General features: G+C 48.5%; 1 protein-coding gene and 1 pseudogene across 3 annotated transcripts; one reads left to right on the top strand and one right to left on the bottom strand.

The window, feature by feature from the left end:
- Nucleotides 1–672: 672 nt before the first annotated feature.
- Nucleotides 673–26,396, bottom strand: Parp16 (poly(ADP-ribose) polymerase family member 16). 3 transcript variants are annotated; one of them, XM_085844713.1, is made up of 7 exons: nt 26,188–26,396; nt 25,417–25,702; nt 13,704–13,841; nt 9,894–10,100; nt 5,992–6,163; nt 3,080–3,221; nt 673–2,053 (listed from the first exon to the last, which is right to left on the bottom strand). In XM_085844713.1, the coding sequence occupies exons 2-7, from the start codon at nt 25,588–25,590 to the stop codon at nt 1,891–1,893; spliced, it is 996 nt and encodes a 331-aa protein (XP_085700839.1). In that variant the 5' UTR covers nt 25,591–25,702; nt 26,188–26,396; the 3' UTR covers nt 673–1,890. The 3 variants fall into 3 exon arrangements, with proteins under 3 accessions (XP_085700839.1, XP_085700838.1, XP_021027483.1); XM_085844712.1 differs by lacking the exon at nt 26,188–26,396 and having other exon boundaries at nt 25,417–25,951; XM_021171824.2 differs by lacking the exon at nt 26,188–26,396 and having other exon boundaries at nt 673–2,026; nt 25,417–25,951.
- On the top strand, nt 11,726–12,251 carry LOC110301386 (tubulin-specific chaperone A-like; annotated as a pseudogene).
- Nucleotides 26,397–26,787: the final 391 nt, after the last annotated feature.

Raw genomic sequence — 26,787 nt, 5'->3', positions numbered from 1 at the left:
TCTTCCTATCTTCATGAGTACTGCATACACATGATTCGGACATATATGCAGACAAAACCCATACACATGAAAATAAAAAAAAAATTTAAAAACCAAAAAAAAAAAAAAAAAAACCAGACCCGGTGTCCCGTACCTGGTTTTCCCAGCACTCAGGAAGTAGAGACAGGAAGATCAGAAGTTCAAGGTAATCCTTAACTATGTAGGAAGTTCGAGGCCAACCTGGATTACGTGACACCTTGCTTCAAAACAACCAAAGCACCCCAACTGTCCTTTAGCTTTGCCCTGTTCGCTCTCTAGCTGGCTCAGTTCATCTCCTTCCGCCTTTCTGCTTCCCTGAGGTTTCAAGCTCTCTGCCTAGTCCCACTGTCTGAGACACTTTTCTCCCTCTCTCAGCCTATACCGACTGTTCTTTTAGGTTTCAGTTGAGTGCAGCCTCTGTGATTTGTGGGACAGAGCACTGAAGTTGTGTTGTAGTTTTAGTTATGAAATGTTCCCGTAGGCTCATGCAATCGGTTCTTGGTCCCCAGCCAATGGTGCTGGAAAACTGTAGGAGAGGCTTGGTTGGAGGGAATGTGGTACAGGCCTCTGACTTGTCTCAGACCCCCGACCCCACTCACAAACACACACAGCTTACTTGGGCTGAGGCTGCAGACAGTCACAGACAACTTGGTATTTAGGAAAATATCTTTATTGTTTTTTAAATGTCCCACTACTTGATTTTAAAAAATCACGATAGTGGCTTTTTCACAAGCTTTACAAATTATAGGAAAAAAATGATTTTCTCCTTCTCTATGGAAACTCCATTCCCAGCAGACAGGGATCTTCTGCCGCTGAAGCCTGGCAGGAAGGAGGGATAAACACCACAGCAAGGATGGCTGGGCCTCTGCTTACCACTCAACCTCAGGCTTCTCGGACGGAGGCTCAGCCCGTGGAGACCACTGAGGCAGGCCTCTGCTGTGAAGGCTGCCGGGCCCCTGAGAGCCTAGAGTGTTGGGTATCAAGGCAGCTTTGTGGGAATGAGGACCCCGGTGAGCCTATGGCTTGGACCCTTCTCCATAACAAAAACCAGAAAGAGGCTGTGGATGCAGCCACTTGGTGCTCCAGGTTCACACATCTCCCCCTCTATTTGGCTCATAGAGGCTAACTTGTCAAACAAATGACAACAAAAACAGAAACGCAAACATTTGGTTCCGTTTGAGCTGTAATCAGCAGTTGGTCATTTTTAGAAAAAGATGACAGAGTTGCTAACTGTTAAATCTGCATTTTGTTATCCCGCCTGTGGCTCCTCCTCTTGTGTGGTTAAGGAGGGAGGGGGTACAGCTGTGGCAGAGACGGTTGTTGATCTGAGAAAACTGTTAAAATGTTTTGCACCCGCAGACTAAAGCCGGTGGAATCCCCAAACGATCCCACTGATATTTTTATGAGAAACACGACTGTCCCTCTTGGGTGTCTTGAGTCAAAACAAGGCAGTCGCCTAATGATTTATTGTTCCCGTTGCACACGTTCTGTCTTCCAAAAGGCATTAGCATCAGGGCCGGCCTCCATCTGGGCGATTGTAAACACACCACGGACAGCTTGGACACTTTTAAATGCAGCAGGACTTTTTCCTTTGGCTCTGGCTGAAGAGCCACCTCCCTAGACTATTTAGGAAGAAACAGAGGGTAGGGCACCCCTGAAACTGACAAGTGAGGGGCCAGGGATCCCCCACTGACTGGATTGTGTCTGGGCACATCAACAAAGGCAATCAGTACACTTATGGCATATAAAACTCGTCCTGTGCACCCCTGCAAACGGTCCCCAGACTCGACCTGACCGGATGTGACACACAGGAGGTAGAGGACAAGTTTCCATAAGGCACACGGTGAGTGGCCCCACTCCAAGCACCTGGGATCATCTCTTCACACTCTTCCAGAAGTGGTGGAATGCAGAGGAGTTGGTGACACTCACGATGAGCAGCAGCAGCAGATACAGGGACATCATGATCACGAACCAATGGCTGGACAACCAGGAGAGCTGGCTCGAGGCCCTGCCCGGAGGGAGAGAGTGTTGGCAACTCGGGAAAAACATTTTTGTTTTAAGTGTATGCAAGAAGTTCTGGCTCAGAGAACACGACAGGATGAATTTCATCTTCTGTGTGAGCTGCTAAGTGAAGCTTCGTGCGTGCGGCTGGAAAGGGCCGGGGCGGTTTGCCCTGGCACCGCCAACACACCTTTCAACAGGACATTTTCTAAATGCACCAAGACAGCTCGCAATGAGCTCACCCGACTTGTCCCTTTTTAGCTCTTCTAATCACCTTTTATAAATCATTTTTTTTCCTTCTTCTTCCTTAGATAAGGGTTTGTTATCTAAAAGGATGACCCAGTTCTGCCCAGACAGTGACTTAGCAAAGGTATTTTATGTATGAACTGATACAAATCTGAGCTGGGGAATCTAAAATCACTTTTTTACTAATGTGCGCGCATGTGTGTGTGTGTGTGTGTGTGTGTAGCCATGGGAATCGGTTCTCTTTCCACCATGTGGGGCGCAGGGACTGAACTCCAGTTGTCAAGTGTGATGGCATGCGCTCTTATCAGCCTGGGGAATCTTTTTGTTACTCCGGGAGGTGTTCTAAGCCATCTAACATGCACTGGAAACACTCGCTAAGGATAATCAGTTAGGAATAGAGTTTTTTCAACTAAATAGCATGGAACTCCGGCTTCAGGGGATCTGATGCCTTTTTCTGGCTTCCCTGGTTCATTCTCTCTCTCTCTGTCTCTCTTTGTCTCTCTCTGTCTCTGTCTCTCTCTCTCTCTCTCTCTCTCTCTCTCACACACACACACACACACACACACACACACACACACTGTGGGTTTGGAGGAAGCTACATTGCAGACTCCAATAATGCATTAAAATGACTTAGTGCCAGTCCACCTGAGGACCCTGAGCATCTTCTCTGACTTCCCAACTTCTTCCTCTGTCATCCAGCATTATGAGAAACATGCTTTACATACACCGGAGACCTGAGGCTGGGGAAAGGGATGCTGATGACTGAACACAGTCGGCAGCCATCTCCTAACCCAGGGAGGGACCATCTTCTTACCTCTTGGGCTGCTTCTGGGAATACACCAGCAGGTACTTCACCCGCATAAGCTGGTTATTGGTGACTACGAAGTACTTAGGGGGGATCTCTCCCCCCTCGCTGTGCTTGATTCTTGCTCGGCTGCGGTCTATTTCCTTGGAATCTGAAAAAGGAAGGTAGAGCATACTTTGTCAGGTGGTGGGTGGGGGCGGGGAACACAATAACAAACTAAGCAAATTAGGAATAGAAATGTGTCCTGAGGCACAGAAGGTCAGCAGGCTGAGGTATGTACCTGTGTTCATATGTGAACCCAGCACAGACGGCAGGAGTCTCTGGCAGGCAGAGAAAGATAGATGGGGAAAAGAATGTGAAAATATAAGAGAAGAAAATAAAACCATCTAATGGAGAAAGCAGAAGGTGGAAGCAAGCTGAAGGCTGAAATAGCAGATCAGGATCACACATCCTAGGACCAAAACAAGGACTTACCAGGGAGCAAAGATGGAAGCCTGCCTGCCCGCCCACCCGCCCATCCATCCATCCATCTATCTTTCGACAAGTCTCATGTACCCGAATTAAACAGCTAACTAAGGATGACCATGAACTTCTGATCCTCCTGTCTCTACCTTCTGAGTGCTGGGCTTACAGACCCATAGCATCTTAGCAGGTGGATGCTGTGCTGAGGAAGGACCTCAGGGGCTCATACCTGCCAGGTGCACACTCCACTGACTGAGCTACCTCCCCTGGGCCCAGGAGGCATTCTGAATAAGCCCCGCTAGCTAGAGTGAGCTCTCAGAACACTCACTTCCAGCAGGCCTCGTGGCATATACCTTTAATCCCAGCACTCTTAAACTCAGCCCCTGAGACAGGCTGATTTCCTGTGAGCTCAAGGCCAGCCTGGTCTACACTGTGAGTTCCAGGACAGCTAGAGAGCTACTTCATAGTGAGACTCTGTCCTTGAAAAACACAAACGGGCTGGTGAGATGGCTCAGTGGGTAAGAGCACCCGACTGCTCTTCCGAAGGTCCAGAGTTCAAATCCCAGCAACCACATGGTGGCTCACAACCATCCGCAACGAGATCTGGCGCCCTCTTCTGGAGTGTCTGAAGACAGCTACAGTGTACTTACATAAAATAAATAAATCTTTAAAAAAAAAAAAAAAAAAAAAAAAAAAAAGAAAAACACAAACACAGAAACAAAAACAAGTAAACAAAATTACTTCCACCACTTCTGCCAGGTTATTTGTTTGAACTTGGTATGTAACTGAGGATAACCTTTAACCCCTGACCCTCCTGTCCCAAGTACTGGAATTGAAGGTGCTTTTTAAAAAAAAAAAAAAAAATTTGAGATGGAAACTCCCTGTGTGGCTCCATCTAGCCTGGAACTATGTAGATCAGGCTACTCTTGTAGACAATGAGATCAGCTTGCCTTTGCCTCATAAGTGCTGTGATTAAAGGTATGCACCACCATACCTGGCTTTATCCTTTTACTTTTTAGGATTTTGAGACTAGGTTTCATGTAGCCAAGGCTAACCTCAAACTCACTATGTAGCTAAGGTTAGCCTTGATGTTCTGATCTTCCTGCTTCTAATTCCTATGAACTGAGATTATAGGCTTACATCACCACACCCAGCAAATTGCTTTTTTGTTGTAGACTTTATGTGCATGTGCTGAACCCAGGGCCTTGTGAATGCTAGGTGAAGCTAAAAGAGAGGGGGGAAGGCAGCCAGCATGAGAGCTTCACTTTTTACCAAACACAAGCCAGGGCTCTGTGGCAGCGGAAGCTGGAGAGTCATGTTTTTCTTATGCAAACTTGCTAAGAATTACAAATGCAAGCAAGTGAGTGAGTGAGTGAGCATCCGTGCTATCTGGTTTGGGAGGATGGTGTCAGACCTGGGCCTGTTCCTCAGGATCCAGTTGTTTCATATTAGAGGCCAGAACAGCCCGTGTCTTGAATTTTCCTCTTCTTAGTAAAGACAACAGCCCAGTTTGGAGACTGGTATGACAGTCCTATGACTCTTCTGCCTTGGGGGAGGGTGACCCAGAGGGAGGCACAGGGCACATGGTGTAAGGGACACCTCGGGGCAGTGGAGTTGAAGTGGCTCCTTGTTATCTGCTCCTGGAGAGGCCATGGTCTCAGATGCCTCTGCAGTCACCTGGGGATTCCAGCCCACTCCAGTGTCCTCTGCAGATGCCAAGTGCCCAGGATAACACCAATTCTGACTCTTAGGGACCCATGCCCTCCCCTTACACACTAGCTTCTATTTGTCCTGTCCCTTTTCTTCATTTTTGTTTTCTATGTATGAGTGTTTTATGTGAATGTATGTACATGCACCCCATGAATGTCTGGGACCCTTGAAGCCAAGAGAAGGTGTTGGATTCCCTGAATTTGGAGTTCTAGACGGTTGTGGGTCCCACAGCATGGGTGCTGGGAGCTGAGCTCAGGTCCTCTGAGGAGCAGCAAACACTCCTGCCCGCTCCTCCTCTCTGCACCCTCATCTGTCAGATCCTGCTTCCCTCCCAAAGCTTCCCTTGGCTACTTGGACCCACTCAGCTGCCCCATGTCGGCCTCTCCCCCAGCACTCCCTGAATCCTACCTGTAGCATCTGACCTTTTTCTTGTTTTTGTTTTCTTTTGTCTTTTGAGACAGGTTCTCCCCTTATAGTCCCAGCTGTCCTGGAACTCACTCTGTGGACCAGGCCAGCCTCGAACTGAGAGATCTACCAGCCTCTGCCTCCCAAGTGCTGGGACTAAAGGTATATCTAATCTTTTTCTATCATATGTTCAATCCCTGAGAAGACACTGCCCTCCTTGGAGGCCAGCCTCTTCCCTGCATTGCTCTGGAGCAACCTGTCTGTAAGCACGTGGTGGTCCTCCGCCCCACTCCTGGGCCAGGAGCAAGTGGCTGCAGCCAGGCCTGGGCCAAATACGCACTCACCCTTCTTCTTGATTTGGCACTTGACATCTGGATGATCGATGACCTCACACACAGCTACGCAGCTCAGGATCGGGCCAAGAAGGCTATGTTGCCACCCGTGGCCGTGAGGACTGTAAATGAGGGCCAGGCTCAAGTCACTTGTGAGGTAGGTCCCCTCTCCAAACAGAGAAGTCTGGAATAGCAGACATGACAGAAGAGAAACACACAAAAGTGACTGAGAGTTGGCGTCACAGATGGCACATGTCCTTCTTCCACAGAGCTGTAAACATAGAGAATTTCACGCTCCTCCAGCCCCTTTAAGACAATAAAATCAAATAGCCTCTGATGTCATCATAGGGCCTGTTACTAAACACATTCCCATCTGACAACAGTTTAACCGACTGTGGATTTGGCCACCTAGCCTGGCCAACGAGCTGTACCTTGTGGTCAAGGTTGAACGGAAAAACCAACAATGATATCAGAGTTCAAACAGACCTCAGTTTCAATTTTCCAACGGGTTACATAAATTCTGTGTCTCAGTTTCTACTCCTACAAAATGGCGGTAAGGGTTCCTCTTCCATGAGCTTTAGTCCATGATTCAAAAACATAAGGTAGGGCTGGGGTGTAGCTCAGTGGTAGAGCCCTCGTGTAAGCATTCACAGGCCCTGGGTTCAGTCCTCAGCAACACACACACACTCACACACACACACACACACACACACACGAACAAAAAGCCCGACATAATGTACAAAAGCCACAGGGAGTGGTATTATTGGCGGTGTGGCCTTGTTGGAGTAGATTTGGCCTTGTTGGAGGATGTGTCACTGTGGGGTGAGTTTTAAGGTTTCAGAAACTCAAGCCAGGCTGGTCGCTCACTGTCTCTTCCTGCTGCCTGCAGATCCAGATGTAAAACTCTCAGCTTCCTCTCCAGCACCATGTCTGCCTGCAGGCAGCCATGCTTCCTGCCATGCTGACAACAGACTAAACCCTGTGCTTGCTCCCTAACCTCTGAGCATCTCCTACTTCACTAAACACACCCTTTTCAGCTTTCTGAGGTGACAGTGGCCAGGGTGTGGGCTTTAGGCCACACTCATTCTGACCTCTAGCTTGGCGATTTGTTTTCAAGATGGCCTGGTGTGGTGGTTGAATGAGATGTCCTTGGACATTTGAATACTCTGTGCCCATTTGGTGGCTATTTGGGGAAGCTTAGGAGGCATAACCTTGCTGGAGGAAGTGTGTCACTGGGGGATGGTCTTTAAGGTTTCAAGTATGATCTACTTCCTGTTCGCAGATGCAGATGTGGACTGTCAGCTGCTGCTCCAGATGCCGTGTCTACCTGTTCCCTCTGCTCTGCCATCATCGACCATTATACCTCTGAAACCACAAAATGTGCTTGCTCAGGCTATCTGGCATTCAAGAGATGGGGGCAGCCTTGGGTGGACATGCCATCACAGGTGTTGCTGTTTATAACGGACAGAGTCATTCCTGTTGTATCAATGCATTAAACATAGCTACACCTAGGGGTTTGCAAAAGCAAAGCCACACCCTACTACTTGAAAAAGAAATGAGTCTCTTTGAACAGAAACTAGGACTAAATGGGGGGTGGGGTGTCTGGCAAGAATAGCAGGGTAAGTTTTACACTGTGTTGGTGTGGACTAAGAAGACATCCAAGAATATTGCTCGCTCCGTTGTGTGTGTGTGTGTGTCTGCGCACGCGTGTGCGCACTCATGCCCCCATGCACAAGTGCGCTCTCTCTCTCTCTCACTCTCTCTCTCTCTCTCTCTCTCACACACACACACACACACACACACACACACCAGCTTGCATGCACATGTGCACCATGGCTTGCATACTTAGGTGAGAGGATAACGGAGTTGTGGGAGTTAGTTCTCCGTTTTGCCTTGTGAGTGCTGGGGATGGAAGTCAGGTCATCAGACTTAGCAGCAAGCACCTTCACCCAGTGTCATCCTGGTGCTCCTCCCCCGCCCCATTAATCCTCCACTTAAGTCCTACATATATTTTCCTATCCTGAGACTTAAAACTTTGTGCCTGGCTGCTGTCAGCAGAGAGCATGAGAGAGTCCTAGGACATTTCCACCGGCAAGATAGCAGACAGGAGCTACTTCAAGGGAGCCCTTCACTGAAAGGAATGGACAGGCCAGAGATTGAGTCCACGTAGCCAAGGCCCCCTAGATTCACATAAGCAGCACACTGCCTGGGTACTTGAATGAAGGTTTAGTGTAGAAGACTATGAACTTCAGGCAACTTCTCCAGACAAGCTGCAGGGTAAGGCAGAGACCCCTGGATTCCAGTAGCCTGGCCAATAGTCAGCCCAGGGCCGACATAAACAAGCCTCTCACCCTCCTCTCAACCCACCCTCACTAATCAGATGCAGCAGGGCTGGAAGCAGCTTCCCCAGCCTCGGGGCTACATCAGCCGCAGCTGAGCCCAGGCTCCTGGAGCCGGCCCATCAAGACAAGACAGATGCTGCTCCGCCTGGGGGTGGGGGTGGGGGATGGCATAGCACCCACTACCTCAGATGCCCTCTCCACTGGCCTATGATAGCAGCTGCTGCTTCTTCTGGAGCCTGGAAGATAAAGAAACCGTTCCAACCCTCCCGTGTGTTCAGAGGGTAGTGGTCACGGGTGCCACAGAAGAGGGGACAGACTCAGACAGCCTGCAAAGCTACCATGCCTGTTTAGCTACAAACTCTAGATTGCCATCTTCCTCCTACTCCTTCCCTGGGGACAGAATAAGTGTCAGAAGAAAGAGGATGACTGCCACTGTTTTGACTCATAAAAATGAGAGGAAAGCTGTTCCACGGAAGAACCTCTTCTTTGTGGATCTTGGCGTACCTCGCAATTTCTCAGGGTCAATGGAGGCTCAACAATGCTATGGTCGTATAGCGGGTCCTGTTAAAGTGTGGGCTGTCACTGGCTTATCCAAGTGAGGCTCCACATTTCCAGCAAGGATCTCTTGGGTAATCCTTATGCTGCTGTTCCAGGGTCCACACTGCGTGACCAGGGCCAGTCACAGGTTAAGACCACTGCGGAGTTGAAGCGTGCTGATGGGTCCCACCCCCATAGTATCTCAATTACTTGTCTGGGATGCAGTTGGCACCAGGATTTTCATCTGTTTTTGTGAGAAAAGGTCTCATGTAGCCCAGGGTAACATCAAACAGTCTATGTAGCCCAGGACGACCTTGTCCTTGAGAGCCTTTTGCCTCTACTTCCGAGTGTTAGGATTCTCGGTCGTCCCCACCACACCCAGCTTATGTAAGTGCTGGGAACTGAACTCAGAGCCTAGTGCATAGCAAGTAAATGTTCTACCAACTGGGCTACATCCCAAGGCCTCCGGGTACTGGTATTTTTTTTCCTTTATTTTAAACTTTTTATTTATTTGTATGTGTGTCTGCTTGTCTATATGGCCACCATGTTTGTGCAGTGCCCATGGAGGCCAGAAGAGGGCGCTGGATCTTCTGGAATCAGAGCGACAGGCAGTTGTGAGCTGCCCAGTGTTGATGCCGGGAACTGGACTAAGAACCTAGGCAAGAGCAACAAGCACTCTCAGCTCCTCCTGCTTCCCCAACCCCAGCAGTGGGATTTTTAAAACTTTCTCAAGAGATCTAAATGCAGAGCCAAGGCTGGGAGTCACTGATGCTTCCCTGACCATAACCATCAAGGGACTCTCCCAGAGAGCCTGCCAAGGCAGAAGGTCAGCCGTGGCCTGAGAGGTGACACCCAGGTGGCCAGGTGACAGCAGTGCAGTTCTACTGGTCACTCTGAGTGCTGTGGCCTCCGGAAACCTACCTCCCCATGTACTCTCCACAAGCAGTCCCCCAGCAGGGACCCAGCATACCCACCCTGTGCTCCTCAGCAGGTGCACGCCCCTCCCGCGCTCCTTAGCAGGTGCTCCAGGCTCACCTTGTTCAGGTGGCAGTGCAGGCCATTGTGAATGATGGAGTGGAAGTTCTCTAGGCGGCTACCATGGAAGGCATAGATTAGGTCTCGTTCTCCTTTGGTCTCATAAAATCTGGAGTTGGCCGGGTCAAAGTACTCAATTTCAAATAGGAAATCCGGGGTGGGGACAGGTGTGTGAGGGGCGCCGGTCAGCTGCTGGATCTTTTCAAACTTGAAAACATGAAAGGGAAACAGAGTCACAGCTTTATTTGGGACACTGGTAAGTGTGTTTTGGAAGTGTCCTCCCAAAGGCCAGCGTGCTGGCACAAGCCTACACACTGCCCCCAGTTTGGGAGCTAGAGGCAGGAAGACCATGAGTTCAAGGTCATCCTCGGCTACATATCATGTTCAAGGCCAGCCTGGGACTACAGGTATGCACCCATGTGGCCAGCTAAAATGTCCTTTTATAAAGTAAAAACACATGTCAGAGGTCCTGACTTGAGCAAAATAAAAAGCTGGCATTCCTGCGCTCTAACGCCCCCACATTTTAAAAACTGCACTTATTTCTATTCCTGTGTTTGTGTGTGTGCCTGTTTATGTATATGTACTACCCGCAAGCAGGTGCCCATTAGGGCCAGAAGAGGCATGGGATCCTCTAGAACTGGAGTTAAGGACAGCGGCAAGATGCATGTGGATGCTGGGAACTGAGCCCAGGTCTTCTGCAAGAACAGCGAGTACTCTTAGCCATGACCCATCTCTCCAACCCCACCCAGACACCACCCCACATTTCAAATTGGCTCGTCACCAAAAGTAAAGGAGCCACATCACATCTGCTTTAGCTGCAATGCCCAGCATCCCACAGGGCCTCCATCCCAGTTGAGTATGAAGAAATCATTGCATCTCAGTTCAACAAAGGAAGTAACCCAGACCACTCTGGAATACAGACTTCCTTTCCATGCCCCACCCCTGTATCTTACCACTTAGCAAAGTTGTATGTCCCTGTGATACCAGAACCCCTGGGATCAAAATCTGTAACATTTAGATGCTTGTAGAATTGAATTCTAGAGCTGGACCTCCTGGCCCATCCCTGTGATCCCAGGAATCTGAGGCAGGAGGACTGCCATGACTTTATAGTCACCATAGGCTACATATTGAAACTTTGTACCAAAAACCAAAAGCAGAGGGTTGGAGAGATGGCTCAGAGGTTAAGAGAGCACTTGCTGTTCTTGAAGAGGACCTTGTCTTAGTCAGGGTTTCTACTCCTGCACAAACATCATGACCAAGAAGCAAGTTGGGGAGGAAAGGGTTTATTCAGCTTAATACTTCCACACTGTTGATCACCAAAGGATGCAGGACTGGAACTCAAGCAGGTCAGGAAGCAGGAGCTGATGCAGAGGCCATGGAGGGATGTTACTTACTGGCTTGCTTCCCCTGGCTTGCTCAGCTTGCTTTCTTATAGAACCTAAGACTACCATCCCAGGGATGGCACCACCCACAATGGGCTCCCCCCGGCCCCATCACTGATTGAGAAAATGCTTTACATCTGGATCTCATGGAGGCATTTCCTCAACTGAAGCTCCTATCTCTGCAATGATTCCAGCCTGTGACAAGTTGACACACAAAACCAGCCAGTACAAGGACGGGGGTTCAGTTCCCAGCATCCACAAGTTGGCTCACAACCATCTGTAACTATAGTTCCAGGGGATTTGACACCCTGGCTAGTCTCCTCAGGCATCAGGCATGGACATGGCATACATACATACATGCATGCAGGAAAAACACTCATACAACTAAAACAAAATAAATACATCTTTAAAATAAAAACAGGCTGCAGTGCTCTAGGGAGTACAGCTGATCCTTGCATGAGGCAGATCAAGATCAAGACTGGCATGGTGAAGTGACTAATCAAAGAAGGGGTGTGTGAGAACAGAGCAAGGCAGCAAGAAGAAAAGGTTAGAAACATGAAGAATGAAGATGGTGACAACTATGCCATTAAGAAAGGGGGTGGGTGTGGGCCGTGCTGGAAAGATGGCTAGTGGTTAGGAGCACTGACTGCTCTTTCAGAGGTCTTGAGTTCAATTCCTAGCAACCACATGGTGGCAAAACCATCTGTAATGAGATCCTATGCCCTCAGTTTCTGAAGAGAACAGCATACTCATATACATAAAATAAATAAATCTTTAAAAAGAAGGAGGAGGTGGAGGTGGTGGTGACGGCAGAGATCCTACAAGAGTTCCAGATGATGATCCCAGACTGCCAGCACCGGATAGAGGCTGCATATATATCCATATTCAGATATTAGAAAGTGGAGAAGACTTAGAAGAAGAGAAGGAGTATAAGGAAACACATGCAGTGCTGGATTCAGCAAAGTTAGAAGCCTGAAGATTTTCTGTACAAGGTGTTTTTTGCATTAAATCCTGGGGTCCATTCAGCAATTCATTTTTGTTTGGTTGGTTGGTTTTTTTCGAGACAGGGTTTCTCTGTGTAGCCCTGGCTGTCCTGGAATTCACTTTGTAGACCAGGATGGCCTCTCTGTGTAGCCCTGGCTGTCCTGGAACTCACTTTGTAGACCAGGATGGCCTCGAACTCAGAAATCCACCTGCCTCTGCCTCCTGAGTGCTGGGATTAAAGGCATGTGCCACCACACCTGGCAAAGATTTATTTATTTATTTTATGTAAGTACACTGTAGCTGTCTTCAGACACCCCAGAAGAAGGCATCAGATCTCATTATAGATGATTGTGAGTCACCATGTAGTTGCTGGGATTTGAACTCCAGACCTTTGGAAGAGCAGTCAGTGCTCTTAACCGCTGAGCTATCTCTCCAACCCCCAATTCATTATTTTTGACCACTGTCTTTAGTAATATGAAAACGTGGTTCTTTTTATGCAGTTGCATATAAGTTTTTTGTATAATGTGTCAAATAAAAGAATTCATCTAAAAAAATTTTTTTAATATTTTAAATTGAGGGCCAAACAAGATGGCTCAGTGGGGAAAAAAAGATGCTTGCCACCAAACCTGATAACTTGAGCTCAATCCCAGGACCTCCATGGTAGAACAAGAAGTTGTCCCCTGACCTCTACACACATACTGCCCCCCAATGTAAAAACATTTTATTTTAAAATTCAGTGCTTATTTGAAATTGCTTAGCTCAGTAGCAGCACAGAGAAGCGTCCCACTGCTGCATCAGAGGACAGAACACCACACGATCTACTCTGGACCTTGTTATCCCAGCCTGTCCCTGTGAGCTTCCAACCAGGCAAGGATGCCTAAATTTCAGGACATCTGGCTTCTGCCAGAAACTGTGCTGGGGTAACATCTTTTCTGTCACTGGTCCTCTGGGAGAAGACTATGGCCTTAAGGTGAGTGACTGGAATGGGATTTGAACCCTAAAACTTAAGGATCCTACTACTATATAGGATACTTTTTTGTTTAACAGCTGGACTAAGCCAATTCCTCACCTTCTCGCTGATCCCCTCTCTTTCCCCTTCCCCCTCCCCTCCCTTCCAGTGCTCAGGATAGAAGTCAAGACCTTGTGTATGGCTAAGCAAGTGTTCTGCCATGGAGAGACATTCCTAAGGCATGGATGGACCCGTCACTTAACAGAAATACCTGCAAAGAGAACATTTGCCCCACTGACGTACACCATAGTTATCCAAGTTTATAGGTGAGGAGACCCATGCCAAACCACACAGCGGAATGGTCCACGGTGTAAGTTCCAGAGATCTCTGACGGTGACACCCATGAATCTGACATTTCAACCAGCTGCCCAGTGGTGAGCATCGGCGCGTCACAAAGCAGCCAACCTTGAGAACCTGTGACCCTCAAAGTCTTACCTCTGCCTTCTTGGCACTGTGGATTGTCAGGATCTTGGAGGATAAAATCCAGCTCACCAGGTCCCAGGCCTGTTTGTCTGTGTCTCTGGAGGACTGTAGAAGTTCCTTCAAGTTGGGTAACCTGCCAGTGTCTGCAAGCTGAAAGGAAAAAGAGCCTCCATTAGCAAGAATCCCAGATAAAATGGTGATTGAACGCCCTCTAGTGGTGAGGTGGAAAACTTCACTCCTATCCAGAGGAATTTTCCAAGAGGTAGTCTCCGACCTAAATAATACCAAACCCTGACAATGTTCAATTCTAAAAGGTTATGATCTGTTTTATTCACTTGGTACAAAACATAACCTAAGCTGCTGCAGGTTTAGTCTCTGTCCTGTTATAAATGATGCCCTCAGCTACAAGAATGTTACTGCGTGGGATGGCTGGAGGCGGCAGGGGTCACTGGATGAGTGGTACCTTGCCCCTCATGAACAGAGGGGTTGGTGCTGTTCTTACTTCTTGCTCCTATGCCCCGCCTCTTCCACAACCAGTCCCCGCCCAGGCAGGAGGTCCTTTTACTGAGCATCTACTCAGTGCCAGGCCCTGTACTTCTGGGAGGCATGGAGAGGGGAATTTTGGAAAATGGAGAAGGAAGCAAGTAATTCTTATTTAAAAGTGCTCAGCGCTGGGTTGTGAGACGGCTCAGCAGGCAAAGGCACTTGCCGCCTGTGGGCGCCCGACTCGCCAGCAAGGAGGACGCCACAACAGGATTCTTCTGCACACGTCTATTGGGAGAGCTTGATAGCGAAGGAGAAAGACCCCAAGCCCCAGAACTGGCGCTGCTTATATAGGCCTAGGAGTGGCGTGTCAATACCTGATTGGTTGTGCTTTCATTACCTCATTTACATTCCCCCGGGATGGGCTGTGACTTGGCGAGAAACCCTTATGCACAAGCGCACATTGGTTGTTTACCCGAATTTACAGGCGGTGGCCAGCGGTAGCCAGCGCCATCTTGTAATGGCATATGTGGCTTCCCACAGCCGCCAAGTCTGACAACTTGAGTCCCATCCTCAGGACACACACAGTGGAAAGAGAGAGCTGACCCCCACACTCTGACCTCCACATGTTCACAGTGGCACAACTAACTGTACACACACACACACACACACACACACACACAAATGAAAATGAAATACGAGTAAAGAACTCATTGCAGAGGATATACACAAAGTGGAGAGGCTGAGGCAGAAGGGTACAGAATCAAGCAAGGCCCACCCGGGTTAGCTACCTAGTTAGTGATTTAAAAAACTGCTTGAGGGGCTGGAGAGAGAGCTCAGTGGTTAAGAGCACTGACTGCTCTTCCAGAGGTCATGAGTTCAATTCCTGGCAATCACATGGTGGCTCACAACCATCAGTAATGGGATCTGATACCCTCTTCTGGTGTGTCTGAAGACAGCTACAGTGTACTCATACACATTAAATAAATAATTCTTTAAAAAATAAAAACAGCCAGGCGTGGTGGCGCACGCCTTTAATCCCAGCACTCGGGAGGCAGAGGCAGGTGGATATCTGAGTTCGAGGCCAGCCTGGTCTACAAAGTGAGTTCCAGGACAGCCAGGCCTACACAGAGAAACCCTGTCTCGAAAAACCAAAAAAAAAAAGAAAGAAAGAAAAATGGCTTGAACTATATGGTAAAACAGACATAAATAAATAAATAAAATCAAGCTAGGGATGTGTCTCAACAGTAGGTTGCTTGCCTAGCACACACAAGACCCTGGGTTTAATCCCCAGTATTGGAAAATAATAATATTCTGTAGTCAGGCTGGGAAGCACCCCCTGTAATCCCAGACACAAGAGCCCAAGACAGAAAGGTTGCTGTGAGTTTGAAGCCAGTTTGGACAACAAAGCAAGATGCTACCTATAAAACAAAAGAAAAGAAGTAAGAGACTCCATGCTTGACACTCAGCTCTGCATTTAACCGCACAGCAACACCTGGTATACAGTAGATACAAAGGATTAGAAGTTCAAGGTCATTCCTGCAAGTTGGGCATCAGCCCGGGGATCCAGGGATCCATAAGGCTCTATCGTGAAAAAAAAGGAAAGGAGGGAGAAAAGGAAGAAGAACGGGAAAGAGAAGAAGAAAAAAAAAGAATAACGAAGGACACTAGATTTCCTCTTCTCTTCTGCGGTCAATATTCAGTTTGTTTGTTTTTCTATTACACATTCACTAGCCCAGAGCCGGAGCCGGAGCCAGCGCTCAGCCACTTCCTTGACTTGCTAGCACTCCTGCTCTCTCACCTCATCCTGTGAGCCACAGCCCTACCTTCCTCCCAGTCCTGGGCTCAGAGAGCACAAAAGAGCAGTAGTTAGACTTCTTTTGGGGCCTTCGGACAAATGGTAAAGACTCCAACCAGCTCCAATCTGGACACAGGCCCCACCCCAGCTCCACGTAGGAAGTCATCTACCAGACCCTCCCACTGCCACCTGCCCAGAGAGGACCCTGGCTGTGCCCTGCCTCCCTGGGCCTCCATATGCCCACACTCTTGAGCCTCCTTATACAGCCCGAGGCACTTTCCACATTATTCTGCTCTATTAAGTCAAGAGTCTTCCTGTCTACATTATGTGAGTAAAACCACACAAGAAGGGATGCCAGACAAAATACAAGCTGCCCAGTTACAGGGGAATTTCAGATGAGCAACAACAACATCTAAGATGATCTGGGGGGAGGGGAATGGGAGGGTAGCACAGACCTGCCCTTAGGAGGGAGGAAGACCACACAGGCAGGACCAGCCTGGTCTATATCAGGAGTTCTATGACAGCCAAGGCTACATGGCAAGGATTTGCTTCAGTGGATCAATAACCTACATGATATCTGAAGCACAGTGTCTCACTATATAGTTGGGGCTATCCTAGAACTCGCTATGTAGACGAGGTTAGCCTCAAGCATCACACTCTCATGTGCAAGGATTACAGGTGTGCCACCATGCCAGGTTTACCTGATGCTGGCGTGGAACACAGGGCTTCCCGAAATCTAGACAAGCACTCTACCAAGTGAGCTGTATCCCCCTTTCAATAATAATTCATTCTAGCTACGGCGGTAGGGGCACACGCCTTTAATCTCAGCACTCTGGAGGCAAAGGCAAGCAAGTCTCTGTGAGTGTGAGGCCTGCCTGGTCTACAGAGTGGGTTCCAAGACTGCCAGGGCTACACAAAGAAACTCTGCTCAAAATAACAACGACAACAACAACAACGACAACGACGACAACAACAACAACAACTATAGTGGTGGTTTGAATATGTTTGGCCCCAGGGAGTGGCATTATTAGGAGGTGTGGCCTTGTTGGAGTGGGTGTGGCTTTGTTGGAAGAAGTGTGTCACTGTGGGGTTGGGCTTTGAGAGTCTTCTCTAGGTGGCCTTCAGATGAAGATGTAGAACTCTCAGCTCCTCCTGTGCCATGCTTGCCTGGACCCTGCCATGTTCCTGCCTTAATGATACTGGACTGAACCTCTAAACCTGCAAGCCTGCCCCAATTAAATGTTGTCGTTTATAAAAGTTGCCTTGGTCACGGTGTCTGTTCACAGCAGGAAAACCCTAAGACACTATTAATAACAACTCATTTCAAAGCAAGGATACTGAAGCTTGGAGTTCTGAGTACCTTGCCTAGGTCATAGAGCTGGCCATTCCATGGCGGGGCAAGAAGGCATGACACTGCCGGGCGTGGTGGCTCACGCCTTTAATCCCAGCACTCGGGAGGCAGAGGCAGGCGGATTTCTAAGTTCGAGGCCAGCCTGGTCTATAGAGTGAGTTCCAGGACAGCCAGGGCTACACAGAGAAACCCTGTCTCGAGAAAAAAAAAAAAAAAGCATGACACCAGGTGGCCTCCCTGGCTTCAACATCTTCTACCAAATGAACAGAATTGTTTAGAGGGCCTGAGCATCTCTGCAAGGGAAGAACTGGGCCAGATTTTGCTGCTTGGGAGGCTAAGCAATCGTGTAACCCCGACTCTGCTTCCCAGATAATACAACCCAGACAGCTACTGGCTCTGTCTTTGGGCTGTCAATGGCACAGAGAAAGAAGTGCATGGTGTGTAGTATGGGATGGAGCAGGAGACAGAAAGCTTCCATGCGGGCAAGAGATCTAAGCCATAGATCCTGGCTGGATGTGTTTGCCAATTCCTGGGTGGAAGAGAATAAGCGTTCTGGAGGAAGGGCAGATGTGGAAGGAACTCACCCCCAGGAGGGTGCGTGGAAGAGGGGTGACAGGAGGACTGTGAGAGGCAGAGCAAGCGGACGCCCAGAGGAGTGAGCAGTCAGGCACACAAAAGGGGCATCCTGGGCCCAAACATCCCCTGGGACAGAAAGAGAAAATGAGTGCGGGGACCTGGAGGGAAGCTTTTAAGGCTATTGCTCTGAAGATCCTGGCCTCCCCAAGGGTCTGACTGCAGCCCACCAGCTCCAGGTGGTTTCTGTGTGATGACAACCGAAGCTGCAAAGTGAGGTTTCCTGGTTTAAAGGGAACTCAAAGGGCCAGGAGGAATACAGTAGTTGAGAGCATGTCCCACTCTTGCAGGGGACCTAGGTTTAGTTTCCAGCACCCATGTCAGGTGGTTTGCGCTGCCTGAAATCCCAGCACCCCGGGCAACTGACACCTGAACGCACATGGCACCCATTCTCTCTCTCACACAAATAAAAATAAATCTTTGTTTTCTCTAAACTGAAGACAGAGGAAAGAGATGAATTACTTGAACACAGTGTAATCTGGCAGGAGGCTCTCAAGTAGGAGGCTAGCCTGGGCTATGCAGTAAACTCCCGTCTAAAAAAATTAAAAAGCGGGAGGCAGAGGAAAGCAGATTTCTGAGTTCGAGGCCAGCCTTGTCTACATACTGAGTTCCAGGACAGCCAGGGCTATACAGAGAAACCCTGTCTCAAAAAAATAAAATAAATAAATAAATAAAATAAAATAAAAAGAAAAGCAAAAAAGAAGGAGGAAGAGGAGAAGGAGGAGGACGATGATGAAGAGGAAGAGGAGGAAAGGAAGGAAGGAAGGAAGGAAGGAAGAGAAAAGCAATGTGCAAGCCCAGGTTTGTTTTATTTTCTTCTGCATTCCTAATTTCTAGAAAGCAAGAGGACAAGTGCATCCTATCATCCTACCTGCTAGTCTAGATTTGTGTTTGTCCGAGACAGAGTCTCAGTCTTTAGCAGAGATGATCTGTAACTCTCCTTCCTCAGCCCCCCACAAGTTAAGATTGTGGGAACGCATGCCCATGCCTGGCTTTCACAACCCACACTTCTGCAGACTCTGCTACGGAGACTGAGGAGAGATTCAGCCACAGAAATGGCTGGGGGGGGGGGGGATGGAATGGGCAGAGCTGAGAGCTTGTGACTGGAAGACAGGAAGTCTAGTAACCAGCCAACAGTGAGCAGGGGAGAGAATGAGCCAGAAGGAGGCAGCTCAGCCTCCTGGCTTTGAATGACAGGGAAGCCCAGAGGATGCTTTACCGCCAGCTCCTGGATTGGAGGCCCATGAATCTGTCTGCTGATGTTACCACAGGTGACACTCATCACCAGGCAAAACTAGAGTTACTCAGATGCAGGTGGCAGTTGCTGCTGCCCTGATAGGTACAGCAGGCGAGAAAACACCTGGAAAAAGTAATTGTCTAGGAAAGTGCCAGAGGGATGTGGGAGTGTGGGGGTATGGGGGACAGTATTGCACAATGAGCCAAAAGGTATCTGCCTCGGGAATAAGCAATGACACCTGGGACTGTGAGAGGAACAGCAGGCATGGAGGGCTGCCAGGCAGGGCTGACCTAACACACACCTACAACATGACACTCTAGATTTACTTACAATGGATGGGGGGTGGGAGGGAGAAAGGAAGTCTATGGAGTGGGCATGGTGGTGAATGCCTTCTTCCCAGCATTTCTCAATGAAAGATAGGAACAGTGCGGGGGAGGGAGAAAGGAGATGAAAGGCCAGGAGAGGTAAGAAGGAGATTACAGGGCTGGAGAGATGGCTCAGTGGTTAAGAGCACTGGCTGCTCTTCCAGAGGTCCTGAGTCCAATTTCCAGCAACCACATGGTGGCTCACAGCCATCTATAGGGGGATCTGATGCCCTCTTCTGGCACAAAGGTGTTCATACAAATAAAGCACTCATATACATAAAATAAATAAATCTTTAAAAATATATACAACTCACACAATATGTACTCACTGATAAGTGGATATTAGCCCAGAAACTTAGGATACCCAAGATATAAGATACAATTTGTTAAACGCATGAAACTCAAGAAGAACGACACTGTACCCCTTCTTAGAATTGGGATCAGAACACCCATGGAAGGAGTTACAGAGACAAAATTTGGAGCTGTAACAAAAGGATGGACCATCTAGAGACTGCCATATCCAGGGATCCATCCCATAATCAGCTTCCAAACGCTGACACCATTGCATACACTAACAAGATTTTGCTGAAAGGACCCAGATATAGCTGTCTCTCGTGAGAGTATGCCGGGGCCTAGCAAACACAGAAGTGGATGCTCACAGTCAGCTATTGGATGGATCACAGGGCCCCCAATGGAGGAGCTAGAGAAAGTACCCAAGGAGCTAAAGGTATCTGCAACCCAATAGGTGGAACAACAATATGAACTAACCAGTACCCCGGAGCTCTTGTCTCTAGCTGCATATGTATCAAAAGATGGCCTAGTCGGCCATCACTGGAAAGAGAGGCCCATTGGACTTGCAAACTTTATATGCCCCAGTACAGGGGAACGCCAGGGCCAAAAAGGGGGAGTGGGTGGGTAGGGGGCGTAGGGGGAGGGTATGGGGGACTTTTGGGATAGCATTGGAAATGTAAATGAGGAAAATACCTAATAAAAAATTTTAAAAAAAGAAAAAGAAAATACATCAATAATAAAAAAAAATAAAATAAAAATACATACATACATACAGGGTGGTTCCAAGTACAAGCAGCTCTTTAGAAATGCCTTCTTTGGTTGTGAGCATCCCTGATTCTCAGGCAACAGGATATGAGTCAACCTATGGCTGTTACTACTACGTGACAGACCTGACCACCTGAGTCCCATCCCTGAAACTCACATGGAGGAAGGAGCGAACCAACTTCTGCCTGTTTTCTGTCCACTCACTTTTGAACTATGCACATGTACATGTGTGCACACAAACACACACACACACATAAACAAACAAACAACCTAATACCAGCCCAGGGATGTAACTCAGTTACTACACTGTTAATGTCCAGCATGCACGAAGCCCTGGGTTGGATCTTCAGCACTGTTTAAACCATCATCTTCATCAGCAACCAGTCTCCTGCTCACCAGTGTACTTACTAGGATGACTACTAGAAAGCGGTTGGTACCTGAGTATGGTACCTTGAGTTTGCTCCTTAACACTGAAAGGTGCAGTTAATCTGAAAGACTAAGAACCACACTGAAAAATATCAAGTCCTGGGGGCTGGAGAGATGGCTCAGTGGTTAAGAGCACGGACTGGTCTTCCAGAGGTCCTGAGTTCAATTCCCAGCAACCACATGGTGGCTCACAACCATCTGTAATGGGATCTGATGCCCTCTTCTGGAGTGTCTGAAGACAGCTACAGTGTACTTACATATAATAAATAAATAAGTAAATAAAGCTTAAAAAAAAAAAGAAAAAAAAACTAAGAATGTGATTTGGCTAAATAAATAAATCAGGGATTGACCTAAAGCATTTTTATTAGGCAAAACCAAATTTAAGTGCTATAATTTCCTCCTTACACAGCGCCTGAGCACTTGTGGAAACCCTCAAATCATTAACAGGAAAATTAAAACACTATATATGATCTCTAAACATGAAGAATAATTCCAGTTCCAGGGCTATTCTGATCAGTTAAACTGTATGCTGTAAGGATGACGCCCTGACACCTGGGCTGTTTTACAGCTGCCTGGTGACTTCAATGTCAGACGAGACTGAGAGCCTGGAAAGAGTGATGTACCCCAGCAAATGTCAATAGCTTATTTCTCATCTGGAAACAGGCAGCAAAGGCCTTCCTCACAGGCTTCACCGGTCTTTGAGCCAGCAATGTCCTGTCTCAAGAGTTTATCTCACGAAGACAACAAGAAATGTGAACAATTATTAGCATAGAAGGGTGTTTTACTGTGGCACTGTTTGTGAGAGCCATTTTTTTTTAAGTTATGAAAAAAGCAGGCATAGTAGTGCACACCTGTGAACCCAGTACTCTGGGGCAGGAGGATTTCAAATTCCAGGCCAGTCTTGCCTTAAAAAGACACCAGCACTGGGCATGCAGCTCGGCTAACAGAGTGCTTGCCTAGCAAATGCTAACTGCTGGGGTTTGATGCTCAGAGTCACACTAAAGGGGCAGAGGGGTTGGGTGGGGGCCTGGGGCCATAGCTCAGTGGGTAGTGTTTGTTAGACCAGAGTTTGAATCCCTAAAATCCCTGCTAAAAAGCTGCCAGGGGTGGAAGCCAGCTATAATCCCAGCACTCAAGCTAGCTAGACTAGCTGGAATCGGCAAGCTGCAGGTCCATCGAGAAATCCTGCCACAATAGACAGAGATGGAGGAAGTCAGCCTCAGGTCTCCACACCAATGGATGCACACACATGAACCCACACACAGTTGAATGCACACACACACACATGCAAAATAAATAAATAAAATACCACCATGGTAGGGGACTGGTTGCTGCAAGCAGGGCACAGAACAAGAAAAACTTTCTCAAGAGTCTTAAAGGAGGACTTTTCTGGACACAGAGTAGAAACGGTATCAGGGGACCCAGGACAGCAGCAAGCTTATGCAAGGGTTTTTAAATAAATAAATAAATAAATAAATAAATAAATAAAGTATTTTAATTAATTAGTTTTCTGAGACAGAATCTGGTTAGTCTGGAACTCGTGATATAAAACAAGCTGTCTTTAAATCTACAGAAGTCAGCCTACTTTGCCTCCCGTAGTGTGTGTGTGTGTGTCCATATGTGTGCCACAGTGACTGTGGAGGTCAGAGGACAACTTGCAGGAGTCTGTTCTCTCCTGCCACTGCGAGTTCCAGAGATCAAACCCAAGTCCTCAGCCCGCGCAGCAAGCACTTTTACCCACAGAGCTCAGCAGCTCCTGTCTGTGGCTGCGAGTCTAGCAAGCCCCAAGGTGCTGCTGACTGGGACATTGGTTTGATTTAGATACAAACACCCTGAGCATAGTTAGCCCTGGAGTCAGTTCAGAGAAGCCACCACCAGTCACCTCCCACCCCCACAAGGGTCTGTGGACTAACAGAAAACCACCGTAAGGTATTTTCTAAAGGAAGAAAGCAAGTAAAGGCTTAACAGCCGTGACAGCCAGTGTCAACGTCTGTGGTCAAATGACAGTGTAGGTTTGGAGATAAAAGTCAAAGGGCCAGGAAATCCCAAGAGGGCTAGAGATCCTCTGGCCTGACAAGGGCTTATGCAACCCGTGTGCCAAGGAACAAGGTCAGAGACTCTCAGCCTGGGCAGCCAGCACAGACTCAATTACATGCCTCAAATCAGGGTAACGTGCCTCCCAGGCCAGGCCCAGAGAACACAAAGAATTCTCAGTGTAAGAATCAAAGAACTGGTCGGGTAGAAATGTTCTCAAAACAAGGCATCGAAGAGATAGTTGAGGGCTTTGGGGACCATGGCAGGATAAGACCAGACCACGCCTAACTGCTAGGGACTTGGTTCATCAAAGGGTTCTCTAGCACCAGGGCACTAATTGTTCAAAGCTACTGCACCTGTAATAACACCTAGGTAGGTGGAGGAAGTAATTTCATGTGGCCAGAATGGCAAACGCTCATATCATTTCTCGAAGGCTTTCAGCTAGAGAAATGAGAGATTGTTAAAAACAGCTTCCCAAGTTTCTTTCTCCAGCCACAAAATGATCCAGAAAGTGAAATGCAGACTGGACTCCATCTTCTTTGAAAATTAGCCTTTGAAGTCACTTGACCTATAGACATCTGTTGTCAAACGTATGCATCTTTTGTGCTCAAGTCCCTTACACCACAAACTCAAAAGAGTGAACAGGAGCTTGCAGAAGAAAGCAGGACGGAAGTCGGGTTGCTTGTTTCTTCCCACTTCCTGTACCCGGACCTGCAGAGGCACTGTGGTTAAGACTTGAGAGATCCTCAACTCATGGCTAGGATTGTAAGGGCCAGGTGGTGCCAGATGGCCCACCTTTCTTTGTTGCTTGACCTCCAAGGAATGAAAGCAAAGAGAGAAGCCAGAGCTCACGGCCCCATCAGAGACGGTGGGAGATACTCGGTGGCCATTCTGAACATTTCTCTCATCAGATAACATGGCTGGTTACATTAGCTGACTTCCTAACATAGAAAACGTGATGCATTCCTGGCATGGACTTAACCCAGTGATGATGAATTACCTTGTATTACAGGGTGTGTTGGGGGGTCCTAGTATTTTGTGGTGAGTTTTGTATTTTTTAAAACAATATATTTTTAATGCAAATGGGTGTTTTGCCCGTGTACCATGTGCATTCCTGGTGCTGGCAGAGTTCAGAAGAGACTGGAGCTGGATTTAGATGGTTGTGAACCACCATGTTTGTGCCAGGAATTGAACCTGTGTCCTCTGGAAGGGCAGCCAGCGCTCGTAACTTCTGAGCCATCACCCAAGCCCTGGATTTTTGCATTTATACTCGGGAATGGAATTGTTCAATAATTTCCTTTCCTTGTATTATCTTTATCAGATTTAATACCAAAGATATTCCAAACTCTTTTTCTTTCCTGCTTTCTTGTTTTGCTCAAGATAGTTTTATGTAATCCAGGCTGTACAGAAACTTGATATATTGCTGAGGCTGACCTTGAACTACTAATTGAACGATTCCACCTTCCAGGGGCTGGGATTACAGATGTTTGCCTACCACCATATCTAACTACATTTTCAGTATTTTGGAAGAATTTCTATGAAACTGTAATCATGGATTACTCCTGTATTTGAAATAGAACTTGCCATTGACGCAGGTAGGCGCAAAGGTTTGTTTGCTTGTTTCTTTTTGTAGCCCAGGCTAGCCTCAAATTTGTGCTCTGGCCTCATCCTTCTGAGAGCTGAGATTGTGGGTGTACACCACCACTACTGGAGACTTTCTATTTTCTTCACTGAGTCAATTTTGGCAAGCTATATCTTTCCAGATAATTCCAAATATTTGGATTACAATGATAACTGACATCTGGAATACTGACCCTAACTCTTAAAGAAATTATATGATTTATGGGTCATGTGAAGTGCTGAAACCTGTAATCCATCCCAGCACTCCGAATTATAAATTATCAGAAAGTAACAACGCCTATGTGCACTGCGTGGCAGTTTATATAAGAACTGTTCATATGTAACTTCATCTGAAGGGCAAAGTCTAACTAGTTGCAGAGGGAGGGACAACTTCCTATCTAGGCAGAACAGCTGGTTCAGATCAACGCCCCTTTAGGGCCACACTTGAGCGTTTTTTGTGGAGGACTATGTAGCTACTCCATCACTCCTGGGAGTAAAGTCACTGACAAAAGGAAGCAGCCACCGAATGACCTGGCAGTGTGTCTGCACGAGGGTGTTTAGGAGTGTTCTTGCTGATGGGAACCTTCCCCAAGGCCAGGCTGGGTGGGAAGTCCAGGGAATTGGCGTGTTTCCTAACACGGGTGGAGCTGCTCCTGCCTGCGGTTCCACAGGGCCACTTGGCCCAGGATGCAGCGAGCAACGGTGGATCAGGACGGACTCACCAGGGCCTCGAAGTCCTTACAGTCGTGGCGGGCGTAGGAGGCGGGGAAGGGCCGCAGCACCGAGTCCCGCTTGTAGCTCTGCAGCGCCGAGGCGAAGAGGCTGCAGCGGAGGTCCGCGGCCAGCACGTCGCGGCTCGCCGCCTCCCTGGCTGCCGCCCTGTTGGAGAGCTGCATCCCGGGCTCGTAGCGCGTGGCCGGGAGGAGACAAGGAGGGGCAGCGCGGGGCCTGGGCCCGGGGGACCGTGGACCGTCTGCTGCCAGGTTTTCCAGCCCCGGAGGGGTGGAGCTAGGCAAAGGGGTGACAAATTGACAGTGGTGAGAACGCGCGGGCGAGCGTCCTCTGCAGGACACTGGGCTCGGTCGCTCAGTGCGGGGAAACACGGGATCTGGGAGAGCCGCCTCTCGGGTCCCGCCAGTCCCGGAGTCCCCGGTCTGGAGTTGTCGCTATTGCACCCGGCGTGGGTAGTACCCCGGGGACCCGGCCGATCGGTCCTGCCCGCCCCACGCTGCCAGCAGCCACGGCCTACCTCCCCGCCCGCCGCTCTCACGCCGCTCCGCCCACCCGGCCCAGGCCCGCCCCTTCCCGCGCCCTTGCTCAGCTCGCGCCCGCCCACAGGTCCCGGAGGATCCCAGCTGCCCCGGGTGCTGGGCAAAGGTGCCTAATGCGGCTGCTAGTCATCCTCGCCGCGGCCCCAAGTGGAAACCGCCCCGGGACCCGCCCTGGGGAATTGTCTTTGTCCTGGCTCCACGGGTTGAGCCAGCCTCGCTCACCTTGGGAATTGCCACCTGTTGAATAAATCGGTTTCCTCTGGAGCTGACACGTTGCACAGAAGCCACTTGACACGCAGGGAAAACTGAAGGTCGGAGTGACACAATACTTTCTCAAGACACTGTAGCCGACCCAAAGCCCTTCCTCTCTACCTTACAGCCTCCGCAATTCTCTGAATTGCTCAAATGTCTGACCCCAGATTTCCCAGGATCCTCCTCCTTCGAAGGCCTCTAACAGGAAGTCGGGAAAACAGGCACTGGAAGAACAATGACCTAACCCTGCCGAAGGGAAAAGACCGGACCCCAAGATGACTCAGCAACTGGTCGAGTAAAGGCACTTGCTGTCCGTCCTCACGACCTGAGTTCTATCCCAGGATCTCATATGTTAGGAGCAAAGTGACTCTAGCAATTTGTCCTATGACTTCCACACCGGCACCAAGGCTCAAGTGTGCCCACATGTGAACGTATACACAAAATAAATAAATGTAGGGCTGGTGAGATGGCTCAGCGGGTAAGAGCACTGACTACTCTTCTGAATGTCCTGAGTTCAAATCCCAGCAACCACATGGTGGTTCACAACCACTGGTAATGAAATCTGACTCC

Source organism: Mus caroli, unplaced genomic scaffold, assembly GCF_978045245.1.
Source record: "Mus caroli unplaced genomic scaffold, Mus_caroli_1 scaffold_11, whole genome shotgun sequence".
Taxonomy (NCBI): Eukaryota; Metazoa; Chordata; class Mammalia; order Rodentia; family Muridae; genus Mus; species Mus caroli.
This window is presented reverse-complemented; position numbering and strand designations above follow the sequence as displayed.

What these genes read in the sequence shown, in the direction of transcription:
- Parp16 (XM_085844713.1), bottom strand. Translation starts at nt 25,590, where the DNA reads ATGCAGCTCTCCAACAGGGCGGCAGCCAGGGAGGCGGCGAGCCGCGAC. An exon ending in TGCACTGCCACCTGAACAAG is followed by an intron (nt 6,164 to 9,893) that starts GTGAGCCTGGAG and finishes CTGCTATTCCAG; the next exon opens with ACTTCTCTGTTTGGAGAGGG. An exon ending in TCCCAGAAGCAGCCCAAGAG is followed by an intron (nt 2,054 to 3,079) that starts GTAAGAAGATGG and finishes GTTTTTCCCGAG; the next exon opens with TTGCCAACACTCTCTCCCTC.